The sequence below is a fragment of the Balaenoptera physalus genome, assembly GCF_965194825.1.
Source record: "Balaenoptera physalus genome assembly, chromosome: 17".
In the NCBI taxonomy this organism is placed as follows: domain Eukaryota; kingdom Metazoa; phylum Chordata; class Mammalia; order Artiodactyla; family Balaenopteridae; genus Balaenoptera; species Balaenoptera physalus.
The window spans coordinates 43,673,552-43,690,825 of NC_138895.1; the positions used below are offsets into that span (position 1 = coordinate 43,673,552).

A 17,274-nucleotide genomic window follows, 5' to 3' on the forward strand; every position below is an offset into this window, starting at 1 on the left:
TTTTGCAGACTGCATTCTACCCTTTTCCTTGTAACCATTCAGGGCAAATAAGTCAATACTGATTTCAAAGCCCTTCAGAAAACGTGAGCACACACCTACTCTACAGGGGAAAGAATTCCTTCATCACAACTTCCTCTTGCTGCTGTTTAGACCGTCTTCCTCTCCCTGGGCTCTGAAAGGTGCCCAGAAAATGATAGAAAACATCATCCACGGCAACACTCCTAAAATCTGCAAAGTATCAAATGAATGAGGCCACAGATACTCCCGGGTTATCACGCCTTGTTATTCCAGGCAGGGGCGACTGCAGCGAATGCAGTTTTCCGTTGGGCAGGGAGCCGCCCCAACAGCCTAAACCTACGAAGCCCCGGCCCACCCGCAAGGCGTGGGGGAGGCTCGGCCAGCCCCACGCCGAGGTGCCAGAGATTCGCGGAAGCCTGCCCGGCAGGCAGAAGCCGGTCCCGGGACCCAGCTCGCTTGGGGACGCTGGACCCGGGCCAGACACTTCCTCCAACCCGTTCCGCCGCCAACCCAGTAACCGCGCGCAGCCCCACCCTCCACCAGGCTACCAGGCGCGGGCGCGGTCACGTGAGGCGGGCCCGCGGAACCAATGGGCACCTCGCGCGGAATGGAAGGGATTGTCTGACCCCCATGACGTCACAAAGCTGGCGGGGAGCGCGCCGCTCTTCCGCTCCCACGCGCCGGGCCGCGGCCCACTCGTCTCCTCTCCGCCCACTCGCCACTGCGCAGCCAATCGGAAGGCGGGAAGAGCTCCGGCCCGAACGTGTGGGCGGGGTAGGGTGGCGGCCCTGCCGGGCAGGGTCGCTGAGTGGGCCGGGCTGGGGCAAGGGGCCGAGCTACAGGGAGTTGCCCGGGACTGCGTGGAAGGACCGCCCGGAGGTGCCGCCGCCGCGGCCGCCTCCTTGTTGAGAAGAAGCGGCTCCTCCCCTGCCGTGCCCGGTTCGTATTCCCTACTCCGGGCCCCGAGCCGGCCCGTCCGGAATCCTCCTCCACCAGCCCAAAGTTGTGAGGGGGCGGGCGGCGCGCGTGGGGAGCGGCGGCCCCGGGCGTGCGAAGGGACTAGCCCCGGAGCGCCAGGTGCGCGTGAGGGCGTCGGGGCCGCAGCGGGCGTGGCGGCGCTGGAGGCAGCCGCAGGCTCGGGGTGGTGGGCGGGCCCGCCGCGCCCGCTGTCAGCGCCGGGGGCGCTGTGAGGACCCGCGGCAGGGTGGGCTCCCGGGAGGTGCGGCGCAGGTGGCGCGGCGTCTCTGCCTGAGAGTTCCCCCTTACACACCCCGAGTCCAGGGTGATCCCACCGGCAGCCGCCGCGGGCCGACCCTCAGTTTCCAGGACTGAAGCCGGTGCGGCGTGGGCGGGCGGAGGATGCCGCGCGCCCGTGGGCTCCGCTCCCGGGCTGGATGGACTGGCCGGTCCCGGGGCGCGCCTCCGCCGGCGTTGGGGCCCCCGCCGCCTCCACGGTAGCTCTGCCTCTCCCGCGGGGTGGGTTTGTTTGTTTGGTTTCCTTCTTCTCCCCACCCCTTTCTTGCTCCTCCATCCTCTTCCCCCCTCCTAGCCCCATTCACCGGGCTGGGGCGAGACCTCGCCCCTCCTCCGCTCCCGCCTCCCCTGCCGCCGCCTCCTCCTCTAATGAGCATCTTTGCCTTGCTTTCAATGGGCCGGTGCTGCTGTCGCTGCTGCTGTCCGCGCGGGTTGTGGATGTTGTCGGCTCCGTGTTGTGATGACAGGAGAATGTGTGTGTGTCCCGGGCCCAGACGAATTGGTAGGTATTCACTTAACTACCTGCGTTGGGTACCCAGGAAGGACGATGACTGATTTTGTGTGTGGATGGTTTTAGGTGGGTCGTCGTGGAATTAAGAGGTGAGCTAGATAGAAGAAGGGGGACAAAGGCATCCTGGACCAGGATAGCTTTGATGCCTTAGTGCAATTTTCAGGTAGGGATAAAGGAAACTAATCAAACAAGTGCTGGCTTGGGGCTTCGTGTTTTCCGAAGGCAACTGGTTTCTTCATTCATGTAGAGATAACAGGAGCTGTGAAATGGCTAGACGTTGCCCAAAAATGCTGAAAAATCGCAGAGAGTCTTTATGCAGGGTGTTTAATGCAATCAAATTACGTAAACTGGGGTTCTGACACATTTAATTATTAGTATAGCATTTTTTTTTTCGTTTACACCAAAATCTTTGCAAAGCTAAAGAGCTCTGGAGTCGGTGCAGTAATTGCATTCTTTAATTTCTTCTGTGAGTTTATTGATGAAGTTGAATCATTTCTTGGCACAAACTCTGTTGAGCACATCAGTAAGAATGGATGGATCTCTTTCCTGTTTCTGGTTACAACTCATCTTTTCTTATTAGTCGTTGGCAAAATTGGCAAAATCTGCCTAAGACTAAGATGCTGCGTTTAAGATGGCTAAGTCTGGATCATGGGATAGGACCTTTTAAGTGAAATTGTGGCCAGAAATAACTGGAAAATTTGACAGTGCTTCAGTTTACCACAACTGTACCTTGCTGCTGTTCTTATTGCCTCATCAAGAGCCGTCTACTTCATTAATTTAGCAAGTTTGTCGACAGAAGTTTTGATTTCATGGGGTTTTGTTGTTGAATCACAGGATATTCAGAAGGATACAGAGTTTTTTGAATGCTCACTTAATGGTTTATGAAAGCATTTGAAAGTACTTCGACTTCTAGTAGTAACTGGTCTGATGGAGAGAGTATGTTACCTGTACTGGTGGTGATAGAATGTTCATTAATCACAGAGTAGGTAACTTCCCTAAGAATTTGACTTTTGGAGACATGTTGGGGGTCTCAGTCCATATGCTAAGCCCCTGAGTAACTGAAAGATAGAGTTAATAAAATTCACTCTCTGCTTTTTTGTTTTTAATGTCGAGAATTTATGCCTGAAGGAAAAATGTATGTTATTTGAGTGCTTGCTGTTTGAATTTACATATTATTCAAAGTATCTGCTGCATGAATCGGTTCTTTTTGCCACAGTAGTTCATTTTGCAGTCAATTACAAAAGCAGGAGGATTGTCAAAGCAAAGGAATTTAAGGAAAGTGTGGGTTTCCTGGACTTGTTATTCCTTGATCAGACATCATATAGCCAAATCCTGGTATGCATCTATCTGTCAAATCCCGCTCCAAACATAAACACACACACACACACACACACACACACACACACACATGCACAGTACTTTGATTCAATCCACATTCCATACAGAAATACACATGTTTTTTCTCTAAGATTCTTAAGTTTTAAAGTAAGCATAAATGCAAACGTATGTAAAGTTACAGAGAAAATTTATTTTCATTAAGATTGGTGTCTGTTTACATTTTTAATAACAGAAAAAGTCTTTATACAAAGCATGAAATAAGTTAATGTGCTTTCTGCATACAAACCTAGCAAGAGATATGGTTCATATCTGGAAGCCAGTGTCATGTGGCCCCACGTTTGAGCACATCTCCTGGCTCAGTCATGTACACTTAACCTTTGGATGACTTTCAGGTATTCAGTTTGAAGTGCTGTTAGTTAAGTGGTTAGTCTTGATAGATTCCTGTTCTTCTGGAATTTCTGTTTTTCATGACTGCCTTTCAGAATACTTATTTAGTTATTGATCTTATTTCCAAAATTCTAATCATTTCCTTCTATTGCCTAATCTTGTCCTCAATTTTGTAAACAAATCCCTTCTTAAATAGTGTAGTTAAAATAACAGTACTTTCTATCACGTGCAGAAGGAGTTCTATATGACTGGCTTATACAGCACTTATTACAGAAGCAAATTCAGTGTTTTCTCTGCACCCCCGCATTCCACTTATCTTTTTTCTAACTGTGTTTCAAAAGAGGGTGCGTGAAAATAATGTAATATATTCTAACACTCTCTATGATATTTGTAAAATTTTTTCTTAATGCGTTCAATCTTAGGAAGGAATAGTTGATATTAAGACTCAGATGGTTTTATATTCCTTATTCCTTTTTGTTTACTGCATTTGTTTTCTTATTTAAAACATAAAGCCTGTTTATTTATAGGCCAGATGAATACTTTGAGGCAATACTTCAAGAATTCAGGGGAAATATATGTTACAAGAGGGATTCTTTTCTTGTAAAAATTACCTGAATTAATGATACATGTTTATTAAATTTTCTAGATAAATGCCCAGCAAAATGTTTTCAGTGCCACATAGTAAGTGATATGATTTTGGTTTATTCATGATTATAATGCTCTACCTTTTTTTAGCCAAACCTTAGACCATTAGACTACTATTTCACTGTTTATTAATTTCCAAGGGCAAATAGATAACCTTTTTTTAAAATGTAAGAGAAAATATTTTTCTAGGGGTGAATTCTACTTGGGATCCGTTATAGACGAAAATCATTTCTGTAGCTTTCTTTCATGGCTGATAAGCAGAGGAAAACGCTAGCAAGTAAATTAAATTCCAGAACTGCGACCATTTATGTTACTAACAATGTTTTAGAGCTACTAGAATACTTAGTTTTTATCACAAAGAATACACTAAAATTAAACAACAAATAAATGAACCCTGCATTTGATATCAAAGCCTCACTTCAATGCACACTTTTTATAAAGGCATAGAGTCCAAGAAGCGGGCTCAGATAGCATCTGCTCTGATGTGTTCACGTACAGCTTAGGAAAGCAAGGCTCAAAGAGGTGATCCAGCTTTTCCAGGATTATGTGGTGAATTGGTGGCAGACCTATGTCCCTAATAAACTTGCCAAATTGGCACAGTGGTCTGGAGAAACATTGTTTGCAAGACCATCTACTAGGATGCAGGGAGGGCATTTTGGAACTTCTGTTTTTATTCATTATGTAAAATTTTTCTTGTACAGGTTATAATAAACATTATATTAATGTAGTAGCATATGTATATAACTTACAAATAATTCATGAATACACACAGGTTGGGGCTGCATCCCAACACTTTTATGGTAGTAGCCATGTGTATCAAATGCTAACAATTGACCACTGGTCTAGAAACAGGATCTTCATAAATGAGAGAAGTCCCTGTGCAATTTGGGAGATCCACGGCCTTTTTTAAGGACAGGGAGAAGGGTGATTGGCCAGGTAGACTGCCACTGCATTATGTTATATAACCTTCATCTCCTCCACTCTCCCCAGCCAGATCTATTGTACATTCTGCACAGTTTGTGCTGCACAAAGAAATACAAGGAAGAGAGAAAAGTAAAGCTCGACGACAGTTCAGTCCTGGCTCCATAAGTGATTGGGAGGTGTGCTTAGCAGAGTATATCCTGTAGAAACAGTAGATGATATGTGTGTAAAATGTAGTGCCTTAGGAGGCACAGGGAGCCTGTAGATTCACCTGCTAAACATTTGTTATGAAAGCAAAAATAGATTAAGTAATCTGAATATAACTTTTGCTGTCTAGGAATCCCAGTCAGAAGTTCCAGCCTGCCGCTGTTCTCTGATGCCATGCCAGCACCAACTCAACTGTTTTTCCCTCTGATCCGTAACTGTGAACTGAGCAGAATCTATGGCACTGCGTGTTACTGCCACCACAAACATCTCTGCTGCTCACCCCCTTACATTCCTCAGAGTCGCCTGAGATATACACCCCATCCGACATATGCTACCTTTTATAGGCCAAAGGAGAGCTGGTGGCAGTACACCCAAGGAAGGAGATATGCTTCCACACCACAGAAATTTTACCTTACACCTCCACAAGTCAACAGCATCCTGAAAGCTAATGAATACAGTTTCAAAGTGCCAGAATTTGATGGCAAAAATGTCAGTTCTGTCCTTGGATTTGACAGCAATCAGCTGCCTGCGAATGCACCCATTGAGGACCGGAGAAGTGCAGCAACCTGCTTGCAGACCAGAGGGATGCTTTTGGGGGTTTTCGATGGCCATGCAGGCTGTGCTTGCTCCCAGGCGGTCAGTGAAAGACTCTTTTATTATATTGCTGTCTCTCTGTTACCCCATGAGACTTTGCTAGAGATCGAAAATGCGGTGGAGAGCGGTCGAGCACTGCTCCCCATTCTCCAGTGGCACAAGCATCCCAATGATTATTTCAGTAAGGAGGCATCCAAATTATATTTCAACAGCTTGAGGACTTACTGGCAAGAGCTTATAGACCTTAACACTGGGGAGTCGACTGAAATTGATGTTAAGGAGGCTTTGATTAATGCTTTCAAGAGGCTTGATAATGACATCTCCTTGGAGGCTCAAGTCGGTGATCCCAATTCTTTCCTCAACTACCTGGTGCTTCGAGTGGCATTTTCTGGGGCCACAGCTTGTGTGGCCCATGTGGATGGTGTTGACCTTCATGTGGCCAATACTGGTGATAGCAGAGCCATGCTGGGTGTGCAGGAAGAGGACGGCTCTTGGTCGGCAGTCACTCTGTCTAATGACCACAATGCTCAGAATGAAAGAGAAGTGGAACGCCTGAAATTGGAGCACCCAAAGAATGAGGCCAAGAGTGTGGTGAAACAGGATCGGCTACTTGGCTTACTGATGCCCTTTAGGGCGTTTGGAGATGTAAAGTTCAAATGGAGCATCGACCTTCAAAAGAGAGTGATAGAGTCTGGCCCAGACCAGCTGAATGACAACGAATATACCAAGTTTATCCCTCCTAATTATTACACACCTCCTTATCTCACTGCTGAGCCAGAAGTAACTTACCACCGATTAAGGCCACAGGATAAATTTCTGGTATTGGCGACTGATGGACTGTGGGAGACAATGCATAGGCAGGATGTGGTTAGGATTGTGGGTGAGTACCTAACAGGCATGCATCACCAACAGCCGATAGCTGTTGGTGGCTATAGGGTGACTCTGGGACAGATGCATGGCCTTTTAACAGAAAGGAGAGCCAAGATGTCGTCGGTATTTGAGGATCAGAATGCAGCAACCCATCTAATTCGCCATGCTGTGGGCAACAACGAGTTTGGGGCTGTTGATCACGAGCGCCTCTCCAAAATGCTTAGTCTTCCTGAAGAGCTTGCTAGGATGTACAGGGATGACATTACAATCATTGTAGTTCAGTTCAATTCTCATGTCGTAGGGGCATATCAAAACCAGGAATAGTGAGTGGATCTTACCCTGGCAGTTCTCAAATGAAATAGATTTAAAGAGCAGATAGATTTTTAAAAGATACTAATATAGTAAACATTTCCAGTGGGTCATTCTAAGCATTTCCCCATTTGATACTCTAGTCAGCCAAGTAGTCCAAATTGACTTTGTAGCAGGGTGGCAGGATCCTGAGTCTCCTTCTGCTTAGCTCGGACCTCACAGCACTTGCACTTGAGGCACGTCAGTTCCTTACTGCAGATGTCTTATGACATTGGCTCCTTTTTTCAATCTGAGAAAATCAGGATGACCTTACAAACAGGATCTTGAATAGGCCCAAAGCAAGGAACTTGCTGGGCATATTCTCTTGGTAAAACGAAAAAACATTACTGTTCACACCTGCAGACCCCTTTCATCACCAAGATTCCAGTGTACACGAGAACATTTATTTATTGCATGATCTCCTAGATATACAACCTAGGCATTATTCATATAACTTTATTTTAACCTGAAGTAGTTTTCAACTCCAGTGCTTTAAGCCATAAAGGACCGAGAACCAAGTAATCTGAATTTGTAAGTGTGTATGATTATTTGACTGGAATCCTTAAATGGAAAAACAAATGCTACCCCCTTCCCCACCCCTGATTTACCTAATGTGATTGAAACATTTTCTCTCTTGCCACACACTTGAAGACAATAAAGGTGTTTAGTTTTATCTACTCTTAGTGATGTTAAATAAAGGAAAAATAATTTTTTCAGTTTATATTAATGAAAAGCTTTATTTAGTTTGAAATAAAAGATCCAGAATGAAGAGAAGAGACTGATATGTTCAATTATTGTCATCTGCAGCCACCAGCACGTCACTCTTACCATGTAATCCCACGAAGTGTGGCATGCTGTGTGTGCTGGGTAGACTGCTGCTGGGAAATCATACTTCTAATTTAGTAGTGATAATAATTTTCATCACTTTTGGACTTTTAAGGATGACACATATAAAATAAATTTAAATATATAATTTTGGGGAGTAAGGTTTAATATTACCTTCGGGTGTTGAAATGAGGAAGTTTTTTGGTTTTCCCCACTTAGGTGTAGGTCAATTAAAATAATTGGTTTAAAAATTACTAAATGCTTTAAACATATTGTAGCTTATAAATAAGAATGTTAAGATATATACATGAGAAATTTTTAAAGGTAACTATTGTGCATGCCTGATGCTTAATGGAACACTTAGCAGCATCAAGTATTGTTTGCAGCAGTCGCCATAATTATATGCAGTCTCTTCCAATGCTGTATCAAAGTAAATGAAAATAAATATATTCAAATTGGCTTTTTGGGAGCTTATTTAATATGCATCAAATGGCATTTTGTTCCTGTGTTTAATGGTGATCCATGTACAGCTGTGCATATATTTTCATCACTTATTGTAGCATCACTGATAAAAGAATGGCTATGACTATGTTTGATTTTCACATAGATTTTAATACAAAACATAATCAGTTTTCCCTTGTGTAATTAGTTGAGGGGTGTTTAGGTCCTTTCGGATTTCTATAGAATATGAACTAGATATTCAAGGACTCCCTCAGGACTGTGGACACTGAAGCAACGTAGAATTGGCTGCAAAACTTGTTCCAATTGAAAATAGACTCAGGAAGATTGCAGCTCAGAAGACCATATAATGTTTGTTTTCTGAGGTCTATTTTTTTTCCTTTTTTTTTTTTTCCCTTGAGTCAGCTTGGAACTTTCCTCCCAGGCAGTATTTTGGAGGGGGAAAAGCTATTGTACTATATACTTATTTATAAATGTTTTGACAGAGATTTCATCTATTAATGAAATATATGTAGAATGCAGTAGCAGTTAAAACTCATTTTCAGGCTACTATTCGAATTTCTCTTGAACACCACCACTGAAGAGTTCCACATTATCTTATACTTAGTAAAGTCTCGTCTCTGTATGGTACAGTATATATAAATTTGGTTTCCCATGGTCATGATCAAGATAGTAATTCTTATTATTACACAAGAAACTTGGTCTGCAGTCCAAAAGCCTGTCCACTCTCTATAGAAATGAAAATGCAGTGTGGAGTTAACAGTGTGGAAATGAAAATAATGAAAATGAAAATAATTGGATGTTAGATATATGAATATTATCTAAAAGAAGTTGTGATTTTATTATAATTGGTTGTCACTGTGATATCTAGAATTAAAGAATATGTGTAAACTTTCATGGTATTTAGCCTTTCTTAAACTTTTTTTGATTTATACTTTCTAACATATGTATCAACTTCTGTATTTAATCAGTGGCTCATGGTATTTATAATATGTCCTTAGATAGTTAAATGGAATGGTGGTATGGTACACAGTACTTGGGGGAAAAAAACTGTCTTGTATCTGTGTGAAGAAATGTGAAAAGTTCATATATAATATAGAGAATGGTCAGAGAAATGCCCACAGTGAATTAAAGCTTCATATCTGCTTTCTGAATGACCTGTGTTGGTTTTTAATTAATAGTAAGATTCATTAGATGCTTTCTATGGGGGTAGATTATACTTAACTTTAGGATCCTCTAGATAGATAGTACTTAAAAAAAAACCAAACTAGGGTATAATTTACATTCAGTAAAATGCACAGATTTTAAATGTGTAGTTTGAGATTTGGTAACCACAACCCCAATAAAGATATAGAACTTTTCCATTACTCCAGCAGAAAATTCCCTCATGCCACTTTCCAGTTAATCCCTCCCGACAAAACTATTGTTCTGACTTCTATCACCATAGATTAGTGTTACTTGTTCTAGAAATTCATACAAATGAAATCATATAATATGTACTCTTTTGTATCTGACGTTTGTTCATTTTTTTGAGATTCATTTATGTTGAGTGTATTCATAGTCTCTTCCTCATTACCAAGTAGCATTCCGTAGTATGAATATATCACAATTTATCCATTGTTGATGGGCATTATTAGCCCCCTTCCTCTCCCCTTTTAGAGCTAACTTTTAGGTTAGCAATTCCCAGGGATATTATTTGGTTGAAGTATAGATTTAACATTGCAGATATGATTGACTACAGGTGAGTTTTATGTTCCGTACCTTAATGCTAGGGCTTTTTTAAAAAATGCCCTTTAAACAAATGATGAAAATGTTTCATGGTGAAAAATGTGGAGGGATTAGGGACTGGTCCTTTGCTAATGACCTCTCTGTACCTCTCCCACTGATAATCTTGTTGAGTTAATTTAGTTCATTAAGTGATTGAGCTAATGACTATCCTATAAGAAAAAGACAAATAATACCTCGGTTTTTGATGGTCATGGTTTATCACTCCATCGGCCATTGCTATGATTAGGGATGGGGAAGGAAGTGGATTAAATGCTGACTGTTAAATTAGGACTGGGATGGTGTAGCTGACTTGAATATCTCTGCTTTTATTAAACTAAATACTTCCGAGCACAAGCTTTCCTGCTCACTAGTCAAACACATGTCTGAATATGGGTTATTGTTAGCTCTGTCTTTGGGTATAGCAAGAGGGTCTAGGTAACTGCTATCCTCAGTCTGTAGGTAAACACGCCTTAATTATGATCTTTATCATAAATAATAATTGCTATTCACTATAGAATTTTTCAGATCGTCAAAAGCTGAGGCCTGGGCAAGCTGGGTAAATGAAGACATGTTAATGGTATCTGAGTTGACTTGTTACAGTATGAAGGTCACTTCCTTTGTCCCATTCAGAATTTACTTTGAAAGCCAAGCTTAATCTTATTAAATCCAGTCAGCCCGGTTCTTATGACAAAATTTGTACCTTGGATTGAATCCTAACAATACACAGTATTCTAAATAGCTTTCAAATTATAAGTCTTCAAAGTAAATATATTAAGAATGATGAAATTCATGCATTTCATGTGCCATTAATAATGATTATCCAATGCACATATTTTAAGGACCACACAATTTAGACTCAGTTATGTAGCCAATATTTAGGTTCGTAAGATATGCACATATCTGGTTTAAAATTGTTCTAATTTTTAACTTTACCTTGTTTGTCCATCAAGATTTTCAGTTCTTTGTCAGGGCCCGTGGATTTTGTTTCTCTCTCTGAGCCAACACAATGTTGAATAAAAAATGTTCTGCATCCACTTTATTGTACATTAGAGACATACCATCAAGTAAAAAGAAAAAAAAAACTCCTAAGTGAACTTGAAGAAATTCTTCATTCGTCAGAAGTTAACATCAATCCAGATGCAGAGAAATAATTTATTCCTGTAATTTAGTTTCATTTTATAGTTAAAAGTCAATGATTTCTAAAAATTGAACTAGTTTCCTGTTGCAAAGAATATTCAAAAGAAAAAAAGTACCACTATACAAATTGGCCCATCACACCTTTAGCCCTCGACGGGAGAATGCTTCCTGTGTTCATTGGGAGAGACCTCAAAGACTCAATTGTCAAGTGAGTCAGTCGGACCCCAAAAGTCAGTTCATTTCCCCCAGTAAAACTTTGCTAACTGGTCCCCATCCAACCCTTGCCCTCTTCCCCACCTCCTTTTGTACACATGGTGGGAGACATGTCCTCTGAGGGCCTGCGAAGAACTTTAGCTGCTGTTTGGAAGCACCTGGCACCCAGCTCCCAAAGAGCTCAGTAATTCACATTGGTTCACCTTCCTACCCCAAGGGGGCCGTAAAACCCTGCCCTAGAGTCACACCTCTCTGCTCTTCTAAGCCATACCCAGTTCACTGACGTACTTCCTGCCTGCAGCACATGCTCAACCAACCCAAACAATCAGATTTTACTACAGTTCAAGAAAGTTAGTGATCCTATTCAGCCTTTCAGAAACCTCATACCTGGAGCACTGAGCCACAACAAGCAGCCAAGAAGAGTCAAAGAACCAAAGATCTTATCTCACCTGCGGTGATTTAATCAATCTGTCTCCTTGAAGGACAAGACCAATTTGATTGGCTGGTAGTGTTGACTAAGAGGCCAGCCTTCAAGCATAAAAGCTGAGAAGAATGGGAAACGTGACAGATCTAAGGAAAAAAAAAAAAAAAGAAAAGGCGAGAGAAGGAAGAGAGTGGTGTGATTAGAGGCAGTAATGGAGGCAGGGAGTATCAGATCCTCTGACACCTTGGACCGGTGACAGGGATGAAAGCAAAGCAGAAGAAAAACAGCAGCCAGCTGAATAGTGGTGACATAAAGGATTTAAAAAAAACACTTTTAAGCCCTTATGAAATCATGGATTTTATGCTAGGGCAGCAGCAGTTGGAATGCAAGGCAGTTTCCATTAGCGCGACCATTTTGTCTTGGCTCGTTAGATAAGAGGGAAAAAGGAAAGTCTTTGAAACTGACCACATGGAAAGGGAAACTGACCAGATGGACAGATTTCTCAAAGGAACTTCGCTTAGAAATTATTTTTTCTTGCTCCAAATCTGGGGACAAGTTAAACAGCCTAATTTCACCTGATGAAAACAGAGACTAGATCATTAAAGCCCTGGTGTCAGTAGAAACAGAGCTGTGAGACTGAGCAGACCAGAGAGAGTATGTTACTAAACCAAGCCTCATGACTGTGGAGTCACACACCTGTGGCTCTTGCTTAGACGGGCAAAGATGGCTTCAAGTATAACAGGAAAGTCCAGTGACCTCACAGGCTTAGTAATGCTAACGGTAACCACGATTACTGTTTCTCGAGCACTTACTATGTGCCAGGTCCTGTGGAAAATATACTCTATGCTTTCTCATTTAATACTTGTGCTGCTAGTCTCTGTTTGGCCCCTCAACCCCTTCTCTAAGCCATCTCTGCCCTGCCCTGTGTGCCTGGAAGCTCCTCCAGGCTTGCTTGTCTTCTTTTTTTTTGGCTGCGTTGGGTCTTTGTTGCTGTGCGCGGGCTTTCTCTAGTTACAGCGAGCCGGGGCTACTCTTGTTGCATTGCACGGGCTTCTCATTGCAGTGGCTTCTCTTGTTGCAGCACGAGGGTCCTAGAACACGCAGGCTTCAGTAGTGTGGTGCACGGGCTCAGTAGTTGTGGCTCGCGAGCTCTAGAGCGCAGGCTCAGTAGTTGTGGCACATGAGCTTAGTTGCTCTGCAGCATGTGGGATCTTCCTGGACCGGGGATCGAACCTGTGTCCCCTGAACTGGCAGAAGGATTCTTAACCACTGTGCCACCAGGGAAGTCCCTCGTTTGTCTTCTGATTATCATTTCCATTCAACCAGTGGGTAGCACCAGCAGGTGATTGGAGGGTGGGATGAGAGAGATGCTGGGATATTTCTTCCTAGTACATCTCCAGCCATAGCTGTGTCCCTCCACACTATAGCCCCTTAGGGCTGCACCTCTTCCACACTTCCAGTTCTCAGTGGGCTCAGGTCACGCTATTCCTGCCTTTGTCCTTTCAGCCTTAGGGATGGTAAAGCCTTCCTACTGCTGCCATCTCTGGGTGCCTCAACAACCCTGTCTGTTCCCTCATCCTTGCTCACACCTCTGTGAGTAATCTGTTCATTTGAACAATGTAAGGTGAAATCAGTTTCCTACCAGGACCTGACCAGTACAGTCCTTAAGACAAACTGAAGTATGATTTCCCCTATTTTACCTAGTGCAAAGAGGCACGGTAGCTTGTCCAGCATCACACACCAAACAAAGCCATACCTGTATATTCCAAAGCCTACATGTTTAATCACCACATCACACTGCCCAGCCTCTCTGTGTAACCAGAATGATCCCTTTGGAATTGAGAAGACCCGAGGACTGTCAAGTAGCCAACAGACAAGTGAGCCCTTGCAAAGCAGAGACAACGATCCTCAGAAGAAGCAGCAAAGACTGATGTAGGCCAGCAGTTAGTCTGGCACGTAGGGAATGGAGCCACCCACAGAGTGTGCCAAGTGAGGAGTGCATTGCAGTGTCCAAGTATGCAGTTCCTCAGTTTCCCAACTCATTTATTGAAATCTCCACGGTGGGAGATGAGGTAGAAAGATAGGAATTGCAGAAAAAGCCTTAGGTAGATAGTACATTTGCGCCTTGAACAAGAAGGGGACTAGGGGCCCCAAACCTCCCAGCATACAGGAAAATCCGGGTATAACTTACAGTCAGCCCTCCATATACTTGGTTCCTCCAGATCTACGGTTCCTCTGTATCCGTGATTCCACATCTGCAGATTCAACCAACCGTAGATCAAGTATCACTGTAGTATTTACTATTGAAAAAAATCCACATATAAGTGGACTTGCACAGTTCAAATCCTTGTTGTTCAAGGGTCAACTGTACACAATGGCTGTAGCATCCTTGCAGCTAGCATACATTTAGAGAACTACTTGAGATGGCAAAGACTAGCCAAGCAGGCATGGGATGCAAGAGTTGGTAGAGGCAGGGGTGGGAGGAAGAAGTACAAAACAATGTTAGCCAGAGCCATGCCAGGCTGAAATCTGGCTTCTAGCTACTCATAGGTGGGAGACTTGACTAATTCTAAATGAGGAAGGATTGGTAGTTAGGCAAGAGAACATCTTTGTGATTTACATATTGCCATTAGTCATTCATGTGTGTACACTCACATTTAATGAACTGGTATGTTTTGTTCAAACAGTCATATTTTTGTTCTTCTTGATTCCTTAGTTACCATGGTGCACGATCACTGAGCTCTAATCAGGTATGGGGTAACTTGACAACTGAACTTGGGAGACCTAACCAGTCACCCATCAAAGTCTTGGAACATTATAGCTGGATTGAATTGCCAGCCACCAGTTAGTTCAGTCCAATCTAGCAAGTGTTTATTGGGCTTGTTCATTGTTTTGGGTACTTGGCTATGTGGTAACCACCTTCCAAGATGGCTCCCAATGATCCCTATCGCCTGGCATTTATACCCTGTGTAATGTGCTCCCAGGATTTGTTTGTGTGACCAGTGGAACACAGCAGATGTGATGGCACGTCCCTCCTGAGATCAGATTATAAAAGACACTGCAGCTTCTGTCTTGGTCACTCTTACTCTCTCTTGGATTACTCACTCTGGGAGGAGCCATGTTGTGAGCAGCCTTGTAGAGAGAACCACGTGGAAAGAGACTGGTGCCTCCTGGCAATAGTCACATGAGTGGAGTTGGAAGCAGATCTTGCAGCTCCAGTCAAGTTTCCAAAGGCTGCAACTCCGGCTGACAGCATGATTACAACTGCATGAGAGATCCTGAGCCAGAAAAGCTGCACCCAAATTCTAAACCCTCATAAAATGCAGCCACTTATTTTACTAGCAAAATGGGTTTATTCAGGAACAGCAAAAAATTGCAATTTAGGACATGCAATCTATGGCAAATCACAGGCAGATTTGGAGAACACAAGAGAGGACCTTTTTTTTTATAGAGGAGAAGGGGGACTGGCTGTTATAAACAAGAGTCCATTGGAGGAAACTGAGAGTTTGAAGTATAGTGGATTTTCATTGGCTGAGTTGTGACAGTCTCTCATTGGCTGGGCTGTTGCCAGGCAAGGAGAAATTCTTCCTTCCTCTTACTGGGTAGTAATGTAACTTTCTTCCTGTTGGAACTGCAAAGGTACATCTCTTCCAGTTGGATCTGCAATTGATTTCCAGTGGTACAGCATGAGAGCTCCCCCTTCTAGACCTCCTCATTTTCAATGAGGTTTCTATTTACAGGCAAACCTCATTTCATTGTGCTTCACTTTATTTTGCTTTGCACGTATTGTGTTTTTTACAAGTTGAAGGTTTGTGGCAACCCTGAGTTGAGTAAGTCTATCATCAGTGCCATTTTTCCAACAACATTTGCTCACTTCCTGTCTCTGTTTCACCTTTTGGCAATTCTCAAACTATTTCAAACTTTTTCATTATTATCATATTTATTATGGTGATCTGTGATCAGTGATCTTTGGTCTTTGATGTTACTACAGTGACTCGCTGAAGGCTCAGATGATAGTTAATAATTAGCATTTTTTAGCAGTAAAGTCTTTTTAAATTAATGTATGTACATTGTATTTTCAGACATGATGCTATTGCACACTTAGTAGACTACAGTATAATGTAAACATAACTTTTATATGAACTGGGAAACCGAAAATTTTGTGTGACTCACTTTATTTCAACATTTGCTTTATTGTGATGGTCTGGAACCAAACCCACAATATCTCTGAGGTATGCCTATATTAATTTTCACAGAAATAACTGTTCATTGTTTTTTGTTTTATAATTTTATTATTTATTTATTTATTTATTTATTTTTGACTGTGTTGGGTCTTCGTTTCTGTGCGAGGGCTTTCTCTAGTTGCGGCAAGCGGGGGCCACTCTTCATTGCGGTGCGCGGGCCTCTCACTGTCGCGGCCTCTCTTGTTGCGGAGCACAGGCTCCAGACGCGCAGGCTCAGTGACTGTGGCTCACGGGCGTAGTTGCTCCGCGGCATGTGGAATCCTCCCAGACCAGGGCTCGAACCCGTGTCCCCTGCATTGGCAGGCAGACGCTCAACCACTGCGCCACCAGAGAAGCCCTGTTCATCGTTTTTCACATTAAGATTTGAAGCAATTTGTTATGCTCTTGAAAATTTTACATTTGGTTACACAGACATTGGTCATTCAACTGTTTTCTGAACAGATGATGTCTCCAATTTGTAAACAAGATGTGCAATGACCAAATATATATTTTTATGCAGAAAACATTTCTGAGATATATTGAGTAAAAAAAATCAAGTTGTATAATATGATCCTGTTTATTACAAGCCTATGTAAAGAATAAATTTGACTCTATTTCTATTATATAGATAAGTGCTCAATGTAGAAAATTAGAAAATACGCATAAGTGGACATAATTAATAGATAATCAAGTTGAACCATTATCTTGCTATTCAATGATAACAATTATTAACAAGTCAGTATATCAGGAGACAGTATAGTATAGTGGAATTAACACTGGCTTAGATACAGGTTGACCTAAATATGTGTCCCAAGTTGACCAGCTCCCAGAAATTATTTTACCTCTTGGTGCCTCAGATTCCCCATCTGTAAAATGGAGATAACAATAGCACTTTCTTCATAGGCTTTTTGTGAGGATTATAAAGAATAATGCATATAAAGTGCTCTGGGAGTCGTTTTCACTATTATCCTTCCAGATCTTTTGATATGCATATATACATTTAATATAAAATCAGATTGTACTATACATATTGATTTGTAACCTGTTTGTCCACTTAATAATATATGACAAATATCTTTTTAGTTATCCCATGTTCATGGATTAGAAGAATTAACATTGTTAAGATGTCCATT

General features: G+C 42.5%; 1 protein-coding gene across 4 annotated transcripts; it reads left to right on the forward strand.

Moving 5' to 3' along the window:
• Window positions 1-639: 639 nt before the first annotated feature.
• PDP1 (pyruvate dehydrogenase phosphatase catalytic subunit 1) lies at window positions 640-9,531 on the forward strand. Of its 4 annotated transcripts, XM_082433425.1 has the most exons (3): window positions 831-957; window positions 1,740-1,774; window positions 5,412-9,531. In XM_082433425.1, the coding sequence occupies exons 2-3, from the start codon at window positions 1,744-1,746 to the stop codon at window positions 7,067-7,069; spliced, it is 1,689 nt and encodes a 562-aa protein (XP_082289551.1). In that variant the 5' UTR covers window positions 831-957; window positions 1,740-1,743; the 3' UTR covers window positions 7,070-9,531. The 4 variants fall into 4 exon arrangements, with proteins under 4 accessions (XP_082289549.1, XP_082289551.1, XP_082289552.1 ...); XM_082433423.1 differs by lacking the exon at window positions 1,740-1,774 and having other exon boundaries at window positions 640-957; XM_082433426.1 differs by lacking the exons at window positions 831-957; window positions 1,740-1,774 and adding an exon at window positions 963-1,095.
• The last annotated feature ends 7,743 nt before the right edge of the window (window positions 9,532-17,274 follow it).

What these genes read in the sequence shown, in the direction of transcription:
- PDP1 (XM_082433424.1), top strand. Translation starts at nt 1,413, where the DNA reads ATGGACTGGCCGGTCCCGGGGCGCGCCTCCGCCGGCGTTGGGGCCCCC. An exon ending in AGCTCTGCCTCTCCCGCGGG is followed by an intron (nt 1,495 to 5,411) that starts GTGGGTTTGTTT and finishes TTTGCTGTCTAG; the next exon opens with GAATCCCAGTCAGAAGTTCC.